The sequence below is a fragment of the Urocitellus parryii genome, chromosome 14, assembly GCF_045843805.1.
Source record: "Urocitellus parryii isolate mUroPar1 chromosome 14, mUroPar1.hap1, whole genome shotgun sequence".
Taxonomy (NCBI): Eukaryota; Metazoa; Chordata; class Mammalia; order Rodentia; family Sciuridae; genus Urocitellus; species Urocitellus parryii.
Window position 1 is genome coordinate 16002882 of NC_135544.1, and position 19946 is coordinate 16022827.

At 33.8% G+C, this 19946-nt stretch overlaps 1 protein-coding gene across 3 annotated transcripts in view; it reads right to left on the minus strand.

The window, feature by feature from the left end:
- Positions 1 to 488: 488 nt before the first annotated feature.
- The window catches only part of Rnf170 (ring finger protein 170), a 38126-nt gene continuing 18668 nt past the window's right edge, over positions 489 to 19946 (minus strand). For all 3 annotated transcript variants that reach the window (XM_026380279.2, XM_026380277.2, XM_026380278.2), the window contains 4 exons: positions 16638 to 16746; positions 11599 to 11672; positions 7569 to 7679; positions 489 to 3254 (listed from right to left, as the gene is read on the minus strand). In XM_026380279.2, coding sequence (XP_026236064.1) covers positions 2985 to 3254; positions 7569 to 7679; positions 11599 to 11672; positions 16638 to 16707 — 525 coding nt within the window. In that variant the 5' untranslated portion in view covers positions 16708 to 16746 and the 3' untranslated portion in view covers positions 489 to 2984. The remainder of the gene's footprint in view (positions 3255 to 7568; positions 7680 to 11598; positions 11673 to 16637; positions 16747 to 19946) is intronic.

Genomic DNA, 19946 nt, shown 5'->3' on the forward strand with positions numbered 1-19946 from the left:
ACCTTAAATGTTTCAGATATATAACCTAAAGATACTGATTGATTACACAATGTATAACTGTACTGAAACATTGCACTGTAAATATGAAAAGTTATTGTTAGTTCAAAAGAAGTTAAATTTATGAAGGGGGAAAATTTTCCCTTTTTGTATTTCATACATAAAAAGTTGAGTTGCCTCTTAAGACAGGTGTTAAGTTCTAAAGTCTGTACTGAAAAGAAAAAAATCATGTATTCGAAATTAACATTGATAAATGCTTTAAATTGCTGCTGTAACACTACACATTGTTTTGGACATAACCCCATAGAAGAATGTTTATGTACAAAAATAAAATGTGCACAGTGATGTATGGGATCTAATATATATGGAAAATATTTTTAAAAAGCCATAGCAACCATTATAATCAATGCTTAAAAGAGTTAAGTTTTAAAGGAGATGATGTTAAAGAAATGGAAAGAGTACACCTTTTAAACAATTTTAGATATGCTGCTTTTATTCAAAACAATAAAACACTTGACAAACTCTAAAATCACGAAGTTTTAACCAGACCACCAATACTCTATACCAACTCTGTGAGGTAGGTATCTGCATAGTCACAAGGGATCAGTACAAGTCCTTTCTGCCCTTGTTCCTCTCAAACACTGAGAACTGTATGAATTGAAACCACTATTCTAGGGACTGTTAGAACAGTTGTTTCCCCTGTCTTATTCCCCACAGAGCTGCCCAAGATGTGATCTGCTCCTGGGGTTGGACCATCTGTTTTTGTGAGTTATAATATTATTTAAAAATATTTTTATTTTTAAATTGTTGCTTTGATTTATTTGATCTAACTGTGAATCACAGAAGTATTACTACAATGTTTAAAACACTGATTACGTCTACTTGCTTTAAATACTCTCTTGGATCCCTTCTGTTTTTGTCATCTATGATCAGTAAAGATGACATAATAAGCAGGTCTAAAAATGTCAGCACGTTCCCTTTTCAGTTTAATAATGACTTCAGATCATAAGGTGTTTTTGTATGTAGAAAAATTTGGTATACTACATCTCTACCAAGAAAGTAATAATCCCAAATATTACAATAAAATTATTGTAACCAGAAATTCAACACTTGGAAACAAAACACATGCACAGAAAGTAAAATCCTTTCCTAAGATGACACTGCTAATGCCCCACACCAAATTTATAATAGGTAGGAAATGCAAACTCCTACTCATTAGCTTCCCAAGTTGGTGATTGAGCTGAAATGTTCTTCTATGATATATTGCTACTTTCTTGGACATTTGATTTGGAAATATAGAATTTTCATGAAGTCTTTGATGTGTCATCTTTTTAGACCTTTCCTCTTGGGAGCACTTATCTCACTTCAGTGAAGAATTAATATATTATGAAAGACTTCCAAAGGATCCTGTTTTTCTCCTGATTTCTCCTCTTCAAAATAGTCTTCATGTCTAAATATCGATCAATTCATTCACTTATTTGCTGCAAAACTTCAGGCAAAATAGTAACGTCAGTCAATAGCATGGGATTTTCTCTTTGTAAAGTAAGGTGATACCCTGTCTTTCTCATAAAATTTCCCTAAGGATAAAATGAAAGTGTGAGAAATTGCTTTAATCATGTGCTATGTCTGAGTACTACTGTTTCTGTGACAAGCAACAGCTTTGTCCTAGGGTCCAAATTAATTAGAAAACACAAATTGAAATTTCATTCAGAATCTTATCATTTAATGGCTAATCTGATTAACTTGGGAGAATGTGACAGGTTTTTAACTCCCTATGCATACACATACTTACTAAAATTAAAGGATAATATTAGTGACTGCACATGACAAAGGTAACACTCACTCCTGATCATCAACTGACATCAGGTTATGAATGATGAGAGCTGAAGTAAGGATCTTGTAATACTTTGTGGTATGACTCTTATCAAACAAAACTGCAGACAAGAGCATTAGATACTCATGCCATAGCTATCAGAAAGAAAGAAAAAAATAAGAGAATTTCCCTATCCAGTCACTTCATATTTGCTAATCTGCACAAAAGATGGTGAATCTGGGCTATATGTAGGTGACAGCATTATAAAAATTTCTGACAGCAGACAACTAAGTTTTTCCATTCTGTTGCTAGAGCTAACCAAAGATGGTTAGTATGTTCCTAGTACTTTCCTAAGGTCTTTGATGCTAATAGACAAGAAGATCCAGTTTCCTGAGAAACAAATAAAACTATGTGTTTTCAGGATCATCTGGTTCCTAAAGTAATTTTCCCTTTACAAGTTATCTTTATATTTATTCCTAAAAATGACCAAACTCTTGTTTAAATGTTCTGTGACCATCAAGTGTGCCGACTAGAAACAAATATTTCTCATCTTGTTAATTCTTCTATTGATTAAAAAGTGTTCCATTAACCAAAATATGGGAAATTATAAAGTTCAAGTTTCTTTCAGTTTTAGTTGATAACAAAGAATTATACCAGAATGGAAAAGCGGAACTGGTCTAAATGCACAAAGCTTGCACTAAAAGAAATGCTGACTTTCCTCCACTATTGTAGGATATTTTATTGTAACAAAATATTTAGTTTCATAGCTACATATTATTGTATGAGTACCCACTGAGGAGGATAAATTGGGATAGATTGTACATTTGACAAATTGTACTGTATATCCAATTAACATAAGTAATTTTGGGAAAAAAGATATCAAGTATCTCCCCCCACCTTTTTTAAATCTAATTCCATATTTTCCCAGAGACTTTATAGACAACATAGTATCAAGATAACAACTATAGACCATAATTAAGATCTCAACATTAGAACCTACAACATGTAAAAATTCCAGTTATATATTGCTAAGCATTTGTCAAATGATAATCAAATGTTTGTCATACAATGGTTTTTAAACTTGTAAGATAATATTTGGATGATTTATACTGCCTTAGGTCCTTTTGTTTGTACATTAGCTCAAATTCTAGTAAATTCTGTTTTTTAAAATTTTTCATCTTGTTAGTCTTTGGGTTATTACTTCTCGATACATAATAGAGATGTATATAAGCAACAAGAAGATGACAAAGAAATCATCTAGAAAGCCTAGAATTCCAAACAAGGCTTCAGGTACAAAATCTAGAGGTGATATTAGATAGAAAAAAGCTCCCATCAAACAAAGTATTATCCTAATGCGGAACATCCAGAAAAGACCCCCAACAGAAAACATTTCCCTGAATGCATGTCTCAGTAAAGTAGGTAGATCCATGATTCTTTCCATAATCTGGTAGAAGGAAAAACAAATATTAAGATTTAGCATCTAAAATGACAAGGTAATAAATAATATAATTTTCTTACAATGTGCAAACTCAGTTAAAATGAATTAAGGAGTTTCATATGATTGAATAACCATGTTTTCTAATTATGTGTTTCACTTAAAAATCATTCTCTAATTACTGGGTTCTTATAAAATAGGTCTTAATTGAAGAAAAACAGCTAGTGTCAGTAAGCCTAAATTATGGGATATACAGGTTGAACATTCCTTATTTAAAAATGTGACATCCAAAATGCTCCAAAATCCAAAATCTCTGAAATCTGACTCACTTCAAAAGCCAAAACTTCTTCATTGTCACCAAAATGATTTTGGATTTCAGATAAGGGATATTCAACCTACAGCCATGCAAAACTCAGGTTATTTCTATTTTGAGTTAGTAAAATAAACCAAACCAAGAAACCAGTGTACTGGATTGGTCTGAGTCTTATGCTTGGGTGTCAGCTTTACAGTGTGAATTCCATTACTTATCAGCCTGGTGAATTTGGGGACAGTTGTTTAACTTACTAGAGATAATTCAGCTAAGTGCACATTTAGTAATTAATTAAGAGTAATCCCTGAGCTGGGGTTGTGGCTCAGTAGTAGAGTGTGCATCTTGCACATGTGAGGTACTGGGTTCGATCCTCAACACCACATAAAAATAAATAAAGGTATTGTGTCCATCTACAACTAAGAAAATATATTAAAAGGAAAAAAGAGTAATCGCTGGGCTGGGGTTGTGTCCCAGTGGTAGAGCACTTGTCTAGCATGTATGCGTTACTGGGTTCAATCCTCAGCACCACATAATAAAGTTATAATGTCCATCTACAACTAAAAATATATTTTTAAAAAGTAATCCCCGAAGATTACTAAGAACTAAAAGAGAGTCTGTATATGAACTCTGTAAATTATCAGATAACATCTAAATATTACACATTAAAGATATGAAGGCTGTTTAAGAATAGCTGTGAAATTGATGTCTTCCAGTGAAATAATTTCTTTTCATTCCTCTGCCTACAGTTCTGTTATTTTGATTTGTATAAAAATCTAACTCTGCATATATATTTAGCAAGTACCAAATATGTTGAGAGGACAAAGGAAAGAGAAATGCAAAGAACTGAGTGAGGAGAAAATAGTTTTAAAAACTCAGCTAGATAGCTTGTCACTTATCTTCTTTTCACTGCTTTTAGAAAACTAGTCACAGGAGAACAGAAATGATCTTTTTAGAATGACTTCCTTTGATAATTTTCTCTAGGTTATGGAAGAAACTTAAAAAAAAAATAAATAAAAACAGCTACATAACTTTCACAGTCTATGGTAAAATATTTTAAATATTCTCATGACCAGCCAATATGTCTTCTGAATATCTTTCTGTTCTTTATAAGAGATATTTTGTTCATTTCTAAAGTGGTATCATCATTTATACAAAATCTATAATAATTAGGCAAAAAATATGGAATAGTTTACAAGAAACATTTGTGTATCAGGTATAATCTTAACTCCAACTTTGAAGGAGGTAGAATATCAAAGAGTTAACTCTTTTTATTATAACTTCATCATATAACATGTCTTTTCATTAAATATTTGACTCCTATAAAAATAATGAACAATGATGTTTCACATTTAAAAATTGGAATTAAAAAATCTCAAAATGATTTTTGAAAATATTTTTTTAGATGTTGATGAACCTTTATTTTATTCATTTATTTATATGGGTGCTGAGAATCCAACCCCAGTGCCTCACACATGCTAGGCAAATGCTCTACCACTGAGCCACAACCCCAGCCATCAAAATGATTTTTAAGTTCAGTGATAATTTTGAATTTGAAACAAGATGAATTTTCAAAGAATCATTCTATAGGTATACCTGAGGATATGTTAAAAAAATGTTGGATCAAAGTAGCAGAGGGGCTTCTAAATAATTATGAAGGACAACAATGTTTAAATTTAGTTTTTCTTATTGTTTAAACACCAAAAAAAATGGTACCTGACAGAACAAAGAACAAGGGAGCACAAAAGCACATATTTGTTTAATACTGAACCACTTAGTTAATAGCTTAGTATTTTTGGCTGGGAGCAACAGTTCTTATAAAGATAACTCAGTTTACTCAACAAATATTAAGGATCTACATCCCAGGCACTGAACATAGCACTGGAAATATAGTAGTAAATAAATAGACATAGTCCTTGCCCCACTGATAATAGTACTGTTTGTGATAAGTGGCATGAAGAAAATGCACAGAAGGCAAAACTAGAGAATACAGTTGGTGGTCAGGGGAAGCCTCTCTGAGGGCGGCTTATTTAAGACAGTTCTCATCCAAAGGATGAGAAGGTAGCCATAAGTAAAGTGAAGGGACAAACATTTCAAGCAGAAGAAATGTCATGTGTGAATGTTTTAAAGTGGGAAGAACCTGGAGTGTATTCTGAGGGCTGAGGGGGAGGCTTGTGTTGCTGAAGCACAGAAAATGAAAAGAAGTGGCATAAGAGATTAGAGAGGGAAGACCAGTTCAACTAGGGCCTTTCAAACCACAGAAAGGGTGGGAACAATACCCCCAAAATTGAAAGTTTTAAAACACAAGGGCACCATGATCTGAACAAACTATTTAGGCTGCTAAGCAGAGAAAAAAGAAGTGAGGAGGCCCCTGCAGTTATCCAAAGCAGAAGATGATGGTGACTTGCACTAGTATGATAGGTGCAAGTGACTCAGAGAAACAGGACTTAAAAAAAAAAAAAAAAAAAAAAAAGTAAAGTGGGGAATGAAACCAGGGATGCTATGCCATGCACTACAAACTCAGCACCCCCCACACTTTTTGTTTTGAGACAGGGAATCACTAAATTGCTCTTATAGTTTAGATATGAGAAAAAGGTTAAATGCTCATGTGTGAGACAATGCAAGATGAAATGACTGGGTTATAAGAATCTTAATCTAATCAGTACATTAATCTCCTGATAGAGAAATAGGATGTGGCTAGAAGAGGTAGGTCACTGGGGTGTGCTTTGGGGTATATATTTTGTCCCTAGTCTGTAGTGTCTCTGTCTTGTCTGTCCCTTGCTCTCTCTGTTTCCTGGTGCTATGTTCTGAGCTGCTTTCCTCTGAGACCACACTCTTCTGCCATGATGCTCTGCCTCATTTAGGGCTCAGAGCAATCGAGCTAAGTATTTGTGGACTGAAAGCTCTGAAACTGTGAATGCCAAATAAACTTTTCCTCCTCTAAAATTGTTCTTGTCAGCTCTTTTGGTTGCAGCAGCAAAAAGGATGACTAAAACTGTTGCCCGGGCTGGCCTTGAACTTATGCTCTTCCTTGCCTTAGCCTCCTAAGTATCTCTGATTGCAGGTTTGCATTATCACATCAGTGGTGAGTCAGGACACTGTTATGAAGCAAAAGTAACAGGATACCCCCAAAAGAAAAAGAAATAATGAGACTTATAGATCACACCAGGAGAATGGAGGTTAAAGGAAATCAAGACTGAGAAAAAATGAGTCAAGGAGGGAAATCACTTTAATATTACATATGTAAAGTTTGAAATGCCTATGAAATATCCAGGTAGAAATGTCAACTAAGTAGTTAGACATACAGAGTCTGGGGCTCACTCAGAAGAGAAGTTTAGGCTTCCCACTTAAATCCACACTTGGTATATGCTAGTTTATGAAGTACACACTCAGTCATATACACAGTTCTAAAATCATTTTTTAGATTTTGAGAAAACCAGAATCAGTCAGTATAATGCAAAAAATTTTAATTTATCAAATGCTTTTTGGAGGGAAGAGGCAATTACCTGTAGAATTGATGTGTTCTTTAAAAATATTATGTTTTTGAGAAACAAAATAAAAATAAATGTTTTACAATAGCTAAGATGACACATAAACTTGAAACCTAGAGATATTTAAGGGAACATATCAAACAGGGGACTAGGGTAAATAAAATAGAATAAAATCCAATTGTAAAATCCTCTCTAGAAGTTTTCACTGATAAACTGTGATTTAGACTCCCATAGAGGTGAAGAATTTTCTAGTTTCTCTGATTATTTTTCTTCTTTCTCTTTTATTTTTTTGCTAGTTTCTCTTTCATAAAGATATTTATGATACTTTTTGTTTGTTATTTATGAAGGCAAACTTGTGGCCTTTGGAAAAGCTATATCTAAGTGATTAACAATGATGAAGGTAAAAACTTGACCCAACACACATAATGAAATTTTTCATAGTCAAAGAATACTTGTCAGTAAATCTCACTTTACAAAAAGTATAATGGTTCCCTCTAACCTTATGCCTGCTATAAGGTTACTTACAGATCTGGGCTGCCCTGAGAATCTCCGGTTATAATCATTAACATCTTGATGCAATCTTACAACATCCTGAGACTGATCATCTTCATCAAATACTGTTAGGAGTAAAGTTACCTGTACATTACATGAAAAAAACAAAACAAAACTGTTATACCTTCTGTATCATTACTTTTTTTCACTTTGTTATTATTCAATAGAATGAAAAAAGGTTCTGAATTATATTTCACTCATTTGTTTTAATAAAAGGCAACATGGAGGGGGACAAGTTATTATTGCCTTATCAAGTGCAAATGCATATAAGATAAAATGGGTACCATATCCAAACACTGAATCTATTTACACCAAGGAAAAGTTCAATAGTTTTCTATTTGAGCATATGTATACTTGAAGATAAAAGAATGATTAGAAAACATTCAGTAGTAAAGTGACACTATATATATATATATATATATATATATATATATATATATATATATATATATCCATTGGGAAAAAATATATACCTATTGTATTAAGAGAGAAAAATTAGGCATTTCTACTTTGGTATTAAAGTAATGATTCCATATTCTCACTAGTATTTAATATATCTTTTCTACCATAACAGAGATTAAGTTATTGCAAGGATCAACTCTTCAACACCAAAATCTGCTACAATTAAAAAAATGTATTTTTTTAAAAATATATTTTTACTTCAAGTTGATGCATAGTAATTATACATATTTGTTGGGTGCAATATGACATTTCAATACATATACACGATATGTAATACTAATATCAGGGTAATTGGCACACCTGTCACCTCAGATATTTATAATTTCTTTGGGTTAGGAACATTCAAGATACTCTCTAGAAGCTATTCTGAAATATTCAATTAATTGTTGTCAATCACAGTTATCCCGTTAGAACATCAGAGGTTATTCCTGTCACCTAACTGAACCTCTACTCATTAATCATCCTTTCTCCATCCTTTCCTACACTGTACCCATCTCAGGCTCTGGTTGTTACTATTTTCTTATTTTCTGAAATAAAATTTTAGCTTCCACATATAAGTAAGAACATGTAGTATTTGTCTTTCTCTGCCAGATGAACTTCACTTAACATAATGTTCTCCAGCTCCATCTATATTGCTGCAAATGACAGAATTTCATTATTTTTTATGGCTGAATAATATTTTATTACCACATAAAAGATGTAATTCTTGATACTATTATAGAACCATGTTTAACCCTGCTATCTCCATGGTCTTAAGAAGAATGAGTCACAGATGTCCTGGGACCACACTGGATAATCTGAAGGTGATAGATCTTGAAAAATAAATTTAAAAAAATGATAACCTATAGAAAACAGTCACCGATGAGTTATGTGATAAGATAAAAATGGGAAGGAGTAGGAACAGATTTAAATCATCTCAGCTGTTGTTTTTTATCTTTCCTCAGTTCAAGCTGTTAAACCAGGGCTTCTCACTGCCTAAATGCTTTCCAAATAGCTAAGCAAAGGAGTGACTAAGCTCAGTAGGTGGTAGGAACAGCAGATATTGCCATCTCTTCATTCACAGATTTGTTAATAAAAATGCATTCTTTCAATAAACATCAATAGGGCACCTACTGTTGGCCAGGCACTATATTAGAGCTACCTATACAAAAAAGATGAAGAAGAAATGGACCTTCCCCTGGGTGATTTCAAGACTCCAAATAAAAGACCTGTTCTACAGCCTGTTCTATAGCACCGTGGGAGGTGTTATAAGATGCTTTTAGAGGACTTTTGGCTTGGGTGTTTAGAAAGACTGAAACTTAAAGCTAAACCATGGAATATGGGTAGAACTGTTTGTGTTGTGTACTGAGAGAAGTGATGAGTGTGTTCCAGTCAGAGGCACAGAGCCTGTACATTATTATTTCAATGACCATTTACTAAAGGAGCCCTATGAAGGAGGAAGTGGAGTGGCACCAGTCATCTGCCTTGCCTTTAGGATGAGTTACTCTACAATTAGGAAACCAATGGCTATTATATTAAGATACCTTCATCTCTATCTTATTAGCCTCAAGTTAATTTATGGGTGGTACAAAAGATACTACAGCTTACATATGTCCTATGAAAAGTTGTGGATAGAGTCAAAGAGAAGGAACAGATGGTGGAATGAAATCTTTAATGCAAGATCTACTACCTGGTCCCTGTGTTGCTGGAAAATGGCAAAAGGTGATAAGAAGTGGTATTGGCAAATTAGCTCCAGTATTGACTTCCTTGTGTCATTCATCAAATTAGCCAAAGAGGCAATATGAAAAAAATCAGTTTCCTCCTGATCATTTGAGAAAATAAAACCTGAATGAGTCAGAATTTGGAACTGTAGAAACAAGAAAGAAAGATGATCTGGACTTCCCTCTGTGCTCAAAACAACAAGCCCATTAGTGATGAGGGAGATGGGACAGCCAGAATGAAAGCTGAAAGATTATATATATATATATATATATATATATATATATATATTTATATGTATAAAGATATATATATACATCGTTATATGTATATATGTATACATATATATGTATATACATACATATATACACACGTGTGTGAGTATATATATGTATATATATGCGCGTGCATGCACACACACACACAAAAACACTGCATACTATGTGTGTTTCATAAAGTTTAAGATTGGACAAAACTAAAAATAATACATGCATGCTGAAGTGAAGGAATGTCTACCACAAAAGTCAAATAGTAGCTACTTCTAGGTGAGGAAGAAGCAGGGTGGAGATTTGGAAGGAGGCCTAGGTGTGCTTCTGGGGCTATTGGTAGTTTCTAGTTCTCCATCTGATAGTAATTGCTGGAGTGTTGCTTTGTAATAATATAATGAACTGTACTTCTTTGTATTGTGTGTGTGTGTTTTTAATGGCTTTTATGTTTCACGAAAAAAAAATTTTTTTTTTTACGAAGAAATTTTTGAAAAATTGCTGCTTCCATCGTGTATTTTATTTTTTGGTCTCTATGGATTTATGCCTTTACAAAATGCCCTTCACTGTTTTAGTGGGGTTTCAAGAGGAAAAAAAGTAAAAGTGTGCATTCAACTAGACATCTTTGGAAGTTCTCTATCCTTTTTAGGACTTTGTTTTGCATACTGGAAGACATCTAAAGGAAATGCTATTTTTTACAAATATGTTCACAAATTGTTATCAGAAAAGTGTGTTTTTTTGGGGGGGGGTACCAGGGATTGAACTTAGGGGCACTGGACCACCGAGCCGCATCCCCAGCCCTTTTTTAATATTTTATTTAGAGACAGCATCTCACTGAGTAGCCGAACTGGAGATCCTCCTGTCTCAGCCTCCTGAGCTGCTGGGATTATAGGTATGTGCAACCACGCCTGGCAGAAAATTATATATTTTAAATGAAAAATAAGTATAAAGCTATATAATTACCAAAGCTATATAATTGACAGACTGTATCAAAAAAACTAAGAACTTTGTTTTTTCAGAATTGTTCACTATTTTGCACATTTTACCTGTGCTAACATTTTAGTCTTCAAATTTACACTTATAAAAACATACTGCCTCCTTTCACAGGTAGCTTCTACACTAACTATAATTGTCCATTGTGTAAATATTGTTATGTCTCTAAAAGAAATGAAAAAATTTAAAAAAGTGTTATACAATATTTAAAGATATCAGAACCTTCACTAAAAAAGGGCAGATTAAATATAAGTGAAAAAAGAAAAACAATTTTTCAAAGAAGTACATATAGGAGATATATGCTTAAGCATGATTAGCTAATTCAGATATTTCTTTACTAGTATTACAATAAAGACTTATGATTTGGGTAAGACTCAACTTCTACAACTGTCAGATTTCAAATAGAATGTCCCTTTTTGGTGGTGTCTTAATGATTTTTGTTGTTGTTGTTGTTAAGTAAAATCAGAAGCTTTGGATAAATGAAGTTCTGCTAAAAAGTAAAAAGAATTCAAAATTTAAAATACAAAAACTATTAAAGTTTGTAAAAGAAGAATCATAAATGATGTTTTGTGGACATAAAGTATTACCGTTTGTCTACAGATTGGACAACTTATTGCCCCAAGCCATGAACCGTATCTCCAGTATGCAATAATGCAGGTACCTAATGGAAAAAAGAAAACATTAATATTGATGTTTTAAAGTCCATATATCTTGAGAAAGCTTCAAATACTTAACAGTGTCACCTTATTTAAAAATAGGTTTTAGGTGCTGGGGCTGTAGCTCAGTGGTAGAGCACTTGTCTAGCATGAGTGAGGCACTGGGTTCCATCCTTATCACCAAATAAATATAAACAAATAAAATAAAGGTGTAAAAAAGACAATAACATAATTTTTTTCAAAAGTAGTTTTTAGGGATGGAGGTACAGCTGGGTAGAGTGCTTCCCCAGCATATGTTAGCCACTGTGTTCCATCCAAATTTTTACTCCATCCTACCAACTCTTCAGGCAAATTCAAACATAGTAACAATTCCCAGCCATTAAAAAGTATTTTTATTTAAAGTATTAGTTAAGCAACAAACATTTTTATTTAATAAAGCAAAATATTAACTGCTTCAATAATAAGGCTTCATAGAAAATACTTTATTTCCTATGTAAAATAAATAAAATAAACATCACTGTAAATAAGATAACCAACAAGCTGGGCAAGGTGGCACATGCCTGTAAGCCTAGGAACTCAGGAAGCTGAGGCAGAAGGATCCAGAATTCAAACCTAACCTCAGCAACTTAGCGAGGCCCTAAGCAACTCAGCAAGATCCTGTCTCTAATAAAATATAAAAAAGGGTTAGGGATGTAGCTCAGTAGTTAAGTGCCCCTGGGTTTAATCCCTGATTCCAAAGAGGGGGCGGATAAGACAACCAACAGATCATAGCATAAATGGTTCCAAATGTGACATGTATGTTACAAAAATATAAGTTTTATTTTTTTAAGAATTTAGATAACCATAATCTGGAAGTATTAATAGTAACTAAGTAGTAGTTAGATAAAATGAAGCAAGAAACCAAAATAAAATATTACATGATCTCTGTCCTAATAAAGTTTAAAATCCAGTTCAATAATTGAATTGACTCTTATTCTACATGAATTTGATTTTTCTGCTTGAAGGTATTCATGAGCAGCAAAACAGGTAAAGATGGGCAACATTGCCTAGAGCCAGTTTATGTGACTTCAAAAAGTGGCAGGAGAGCTAAGTGGATAAGCACTAATCTTTAGGCCAATAACATGAAGGACTATTTTAAAATACTGTCTATTTCTTAAGAGGCCAAATCATTTTCTTCTTTGTAGAATAACTATAATCTTTGACCCTCCAAGTCCCATAAGCAAATCTGAACAAGTGGCTAAATGAGGTAGGATGGAATAAAACAAACAACAAAACCAGGTAGTAAAAAGTCATAAAAGAAGGACATGGAAATTCATCTTGAGATCACCAGACTGATGATCTACATAACTTCCCAAACCCATTCTTTATCAAGTTTCCTATTAAAGGAGAGCTGGGAACCCCTCAAATGCATCTCTCACTCTTGAGATGGCCTATCTTCTCCCTTGAAAGTCTATTTCTTGCTTTCCTAAATAAATCTTTGCCTCTACAAAAATGTGTTGAAATTATTTTCCATCATGTCAAGGACCCCCCTGGTCCTGAGTCAAGGTCCCCCCTCTGAGAGCTCCTTGAGACCCTCTTTCCAGAAACATTTATTTTCCCATGACACTAAGCCTCCCTTCCACCTCCAAAATCCTCCCTGTAGTCTTACTATCACCTTAGGAACCTATCTTAACTTCCTGTGTTCCTTATTATTCTTCCAGATCAGAATTCAGAATAAGCAATGGTAACCCAATTGAGGAGACCAAGGTGATTTATTTAATTATGCTAGAAGATACCTAAATCTTTTCAAATTTTTCTTGTGGTACCAGGGATTGAACTCAAGGGGTGCTCTACCACTGATCTACATCCCCAGGTTTTCACCAAGTTGCCTAATCTGGCCTCAAACTTAAAATTCTTCTGCCTCAGCCTCCCAAGTGGCTGGGGTTACAGGTATGGGACACCAAGTTTGGCAGAAGGTAGCTAAATCTTGAACTGGTTAATATTAAATAAAAAGGAGTACAGAGAGGGATGCAGTAGAAAGTTAAACACAGAGAAGAAAGGATCTGAACTGAACTTTGTGGGATACATATGATTCAGTAGGCAGAAAACATGAGGGAGGACAATTCAGGGTTTATGAACAGCAAGAGCACATGCTATGGGCAGAAATGGTCAATGTGAGCATAATGGTGACCAAATAAATAAGCAGAAGCTTATCCATTGGACACTATAGGGCCAACTGGACACTATAGGGCCTGTGGGGAACAACAGGTTCACCAATTTAAAGATTAGTTTAAAAGCTGGACAATCATCTTAATATCTCTACCCTTAAAGAATACTGTATTAGATAACATTTATTAAGCACATCGAGCAATCTGATTTTCAAATAGAGACTATATGAAAACAAAATTCATTAATCTCTTAGTAGTATTATTACTGTTTGTCACAATGTCTTCATTTTATCTACTTTTTCACCCAACAAGTCAATGTGTTTTAACACATTAAACTCATTTAATCTCACATCTCTTTACAAATTAGAATGTAGGAGTCCTTGTTTATAAATTATGTCATAGCCACGTACCTGCACTGAAAAACTGTAGCCTAGAAAACCAAACACTTCATTCACTTAAATCTGCTATTAAATGCTTGATGTTTTCCTGTTCCTCAACTCTCCCCCTCCATATAAAAAGGTCTCCATGTGAATAGAATGGTGGGAGAGATGACTCAGCTTTCATCTGGGTCACAATATCTTTGAATCTGTTTATTTGTAAAGTGATGAGATCTCATAAGCCTGCTGGATCATTAAATAAAATAATGTGTGTAAGGTGATATCTGTTGCTATTTATTCTTAGTTCACTGAAATGTAACAGAGGTGTGGTTTTTATATAGTAATTCAGCCAAAGTGCTCTTGTAATACAGTTTAATATACCTGAAGTAGTACCCGAAGAAATACATTTCTGTTTATTGGGAAGTTGAGTAACTAGGTTTTTTTTTTCTTCTTTAAACATTTGAGCCTACAGACACTAAATCAAAGTGCTTATTAAGAAATACAGCAGGATATCAGAAGCAATCTACCCTATTACCTTAGAATCGGAGATAAAACCAAGAACACAATACAAGCCATCTTTCAATTGACAGGACAATCTACTCAATGAATTAGCTATACCTGCGTTGGCAAATAATTCATCTTGCTTCTTTGACTGCTAACCCTTCCTGGAGGACTGTGCTAGAGGTTGAGTGAGGACTTATCCAGACTCAAAAGAGAAGAGTGTCAAATTGATTAAGAATATCTACCAAAGGTTTGAGAGGGGAAAGCTTTCTATTGTCTCTGATGGCCAGTAATATTTCCCCATCTGATCTTCCATTATTTTGCAGATCATTAACATTTCCAAGAGATAACTACAAAACTAAAAACCAGAAATAATTGTTTTATAATTTGTTAGCTCCTTAGGGAAAAAGTTATTAATGGATGAAGCAAGGTGGGATGAGGTTAAGGTACATAGAAAACCCAGCATTGCATGATAGGTATTTATATATTTAAGTCATCCTCCAGAGCATAAATAATAATGTAGTTAAGAATTCTATGCTTTTTATCAAACATTATAACAAAGGGAGAAAGCAATTTATAGGATCATTGTATGCATTTATGTGAAAACGTATACATTTGGGGAACAATTAAGCCTCCATCTTGCCTGTAATTCCAGCTATTCAAGAAGCTGAGGCAGGAAAATAATAAGTTCTAGGCCAGCTTTAGCAACTTAAAGAGACATTGTCCCCGCCCCTAAAAAGCGGGGTGAGGGCTGGGGATGTAGCTCAGTGGTAAAGTGCCCTGGGTTCAATCCCCAGCACCACAAGAAAAAAAAACAAAAACAAAAACAAAAAACACAATCTTGATATGTCTGAGGTGATAAGGTAGATTACTTGTGTTATACTGCTTTACTTGTTATGCACTTTTATTTAGTGTCTGTACAAAGGTTAAAAAAAACAACCCTAGTTATTCTGAACTTCTCAAAAAACACAAAGTAGTACTATTAACAACAACAAAAAAAGGTTTAATAATTAGATAAATTTAAGTAGACAGTTTTAAGAACGTCATCAATCACATACAGAACTGAGCACAGGACTTGAAGACAGACCAAGGTTTAAGACCTCACAAGCCATCTGGAGAATTAAATAAAATAATGTGGGTTACAAATGCACATAAGGCGATTATCTGTTGCTATTATTCTTCACTAACTATAATGGAACAGATCTCTGTTACTTAGCAGTTAGGTTATCCTTTATAAAATTTCTTAATGTCTGTGAGCCTTCATTTTTTCATTTATGGGGTTAGATGAGGTGAAGTATGTCCAGTACATATGGCCATCCCTCTAATCTTGTATAGCTGTAACAAGCAATGATGATATTTCATTATTCTCTGTGAAATCTTTCCTCTGGAGAGTCAAACAACAACAACAACAATAATGAGGTGGAAAGCATCAGTATGAGATCAGTACTCTCACTGTATGTTCTAGGTTTCTCATTGTCCCTCTCCAAAAAGAGAGAGGGAAACTAAGAACTTCGTATTAAATGAGTAAATAGAGATAGTAGAGCTAAGGGAAGGTTTTGGACAGGGTTCTTAAAAGAAAAACCTTTCTGCCCTGGGTAGGATGCATAATGAAACTACTAAAGAGTAAAGAACAAGTTTAAATTCAGTGAATCCTTCATGCTACTGACATACTTGAATTACTATGCAAAGAAATGCATTGACTGAGAAGCTGAACAATTATTTTTTTAACCTTTGAACCAAAAATGCAAAATAACGTACTAAATAGAAAAAACATACACATATAGTTGATTATTCAGATGCAGTATATACTTGGATGACAAGTAGAGCAGGATATCAGAAGCAATACAGAATGTGACAAAGGAAAAATTAGGGATCCAGCCTGTGTATACATATAGGTCTTGATTTCAACAGTTACTTATACCAAAGTATAGAATTGTTTGCTTACCACAAAAAAGATGTCCACAGTTTGTTTCAACAGGTAAGGAAGCTTGATGTAAACAGATTGGACAGTACATGTCAGTGTAGAACTGCTGTCGAGTAGCAGCAGGTACATCCTGATAAGAAGATATGTACACACAATTATATACTGAGCATTCAAAATTGTCTTTAACGTTAAATTACGTATAAGAACACTGTCAAGCCAGGTATGGTGGCACATGCATGTAATCCCAGCTAACTGGAAGGCTGAGACAGGAGGACTGCAAGGTCAAGGCTAACCTCAACAATTTATAGAGACCCTATCTCCAAATAAACTGAAAAGAGCTGGGTTATAGTTCAGTGATAGATACTTGCTTAGCATGTGCAATGCCCTGGGTTCTATCCCAGCACTGAGGGAAAGAAGAAAGAACACTGTCAATAGTGTGTAATCCATCAATTTTCAGATATTCAATAGTTTAAGGTCTTATAAAAAATAGTTTAAGGGGCTGGGGCTGAGCTCAGTGGTAGAGCACTTGCCTTGCATGTGTGAGACCCTGGGTTCAATCCTCAGCACCACATAAAAATGAATAAATAAAGATATTGTGTCCATCTACAACTAAATAAATAAAAAAAATAGTTTAAGGTCTTATATAAATTTAACAAGTTATAAAGCTATATTGTTGTTTTTTTTTTTTAAGCTATAGGGTGTCTACCTTCCTTCCTAAACACATTTAAAGAAATAAATCTAGATTAATTCAAGAGTTTCTCTTTTAGCCTTTCCATATAAGTTATTCTGTGTAGAACAAGGCTGAGCTAATACATTAAGCTGAAGAGTAAGAAATGTCAGGCTGGAGGTGTAGTTCAGTATTAAGGCACCAGATTAGCATCCATGAGGCCCTGGATTTGATCCCCAGAATCACCAAAAGGAAAAAAAGAAGAGTCAAAATATTTTCTAACTATTAGCTTTTTTAAATTTTTAACCTCTTTTTCTGTTCTCATAGCTATCCTCCAGACAAAGTGTTGCATATATGTGATACTTTATACAAGATCAGAATTAAACTTTTGGAAAAGAATACTTCCTCATTTTGGAAGCAGAAAAATTTAAGATCACTGGTAACTTGAATTAAGACCTTCACAAAGTTGTGTTGTGATCAAACAGAAGAACCCAGTACAATTACCAGCATAAGAAGAATCCAGATATCAAAGATCTCGCTAGAATACAAGTGCCATTAAGACAAGGCCTTCATCTGTAGGACTCACTATAGTCATTATTCGTATGCTAAATATACTTGGATGACAAGCAGAGCAGGATATCAGAAGCAATTATACTACTTAGGAAATACAAAATGTGACAAAGGGAAAATTAGGGATCTAGCCTATGTATACATATAGGTCTTGAATTTAAAAAGGACTTAGAAAAGCATCCAGCATTAGTATGAAATGTTTATCTTATCAATAAACATTTATCAAAACCTGTTTGATAGCACCCAGTACATATCTTATAAACAAAGTAACTAGCATTAAAAACATCTAATTTAAAAAATATCAGATGTATTAAACATGAATTGTTAACTATAATGAATCAAAGAACTTGGCTTCCCAATTTTTTTTTTTTTTTTGGTGGTGCTGAGGATTAAACTCAGGGCCTTGTGATTGCAAGGCAAGCACTCTACCAACTGAGCTATATCCCAAGCACTTTGTTTTCCAAAATTGTAAACCACAATTTAAATTTCAAATTTCCTCTAAGTTACCTCTAAAATTTCAAATTACTGCTAAGTTACCAGAATATTCTATAATTCTAGGTCACACTCAGATATTGTAATTATTCATGCCAGTTTTAATAGTACAAAAAGAAAAATGTAAGGAGAACCTTAATGTTCACCTTTCCATTGTTTCTCATTCTTTTTAGATATTGACAAAAAGCAATTACCAGTGCTGTTCAATAGAACTTTCTGTAATCATAGAAATCTTTATTTGTACCACCCACTTTGGCAGCTGCTATCCACATGTGGCTGTTGTGACTAAAGTACTGAATTTTAAATCTTATTTAAATTAAATTTAAATAGCCACAAGTGGCTATTATGTTGAACAATACAGAATAGGCTAAGTCACTAGTTTTATTCTAGTTCCAATAGGTATAATGTCATGCCTGAGGAAGCTGGGAGGTAAACAATGGGTTTGAGGTATAAAGAAATCCAGAAGATTCACTTCTATTTGTGACTCCAGTATAGCTAAACCCATTAATGTAATTGCTAGTGTGAATTTAAGTAATTAGTAATCTAATGTGTTAATGCAAATGATAATAATTGCTATGCTTAGCATGTCTGAAGATTAAATAAGATAGTTGTTTGTGAAATCACATTGTAAATTATAAAACATTATCTGAACATGAATTATTGAAAACAATTACTTTGGAATACAGCACTATTAACATGCTTAAACTATTCTCGAATTGATGAATGGAACTTCAGTTCCATGAGGGTAGAAATTTTTGTCTGTTTAGTTCACAATTGGATTCCCAATACCTATAACAATGCCTGGGACATGACAGAAGTTTGAAATATATTTGGTGAATGGATAAATTATTATTATTATTATTTTTTTAAATTTTTAATATTTATTTTTTAAGTTCTCGGCGGACACAACATCTTTGTTGGTATGTGGTGTTGAGGATCGAACCCGGGCCGCAAGCATGCCAGGCGAGCGCGCTACCGCTTGAGCCACATCCCCAGCCCAATGGATAAATTATAAGCCTTCATTGTAACTAAAGTTTGGGTAGGAAAGCAATCAAAACTTTTTTTTTGCTACTAGGGATCAAACACGGGGGCGCTTTACCACTGAGTTATATCCTTTTCATTTTTCATTTGAGACAGGGTTTCACTATGTTGCCCAGGAGAGCTAGAAACTTATGATCCTCCTGGCTCAGCCTCCTGGTTACAGGCATGTGCTACCAAGCCCAGCTAAAATTTTTATTTTTGATGTTAGTGATATAGGTATGAAGGTATAAAATATTCCATTTATTCTGACTCTCATAAACCATACTGTTTATGAGGTAAAAAGTAAAGAAGAGGCAGAGAGGAAAAGTTTTCTTCTTTTTCTGACTAGTTCTGTTAACTCTGATCACTGAAGAAAACGGGGAGGTACAAATATTTCTTTGAAGGTCTTTGGGTATATATGTTTTAAAAAATAATTTTCTACTACATTTCAGTTAAGGCCAATTACATTAATTATTTCTATACAAATAAATAATAGGAAAACCATTCTTTTTTAAAGCAAGTTAAAAAAAAACATGTAAACATCTGAATAGATGTTGACTGGGCAATATACTTAATCTGAA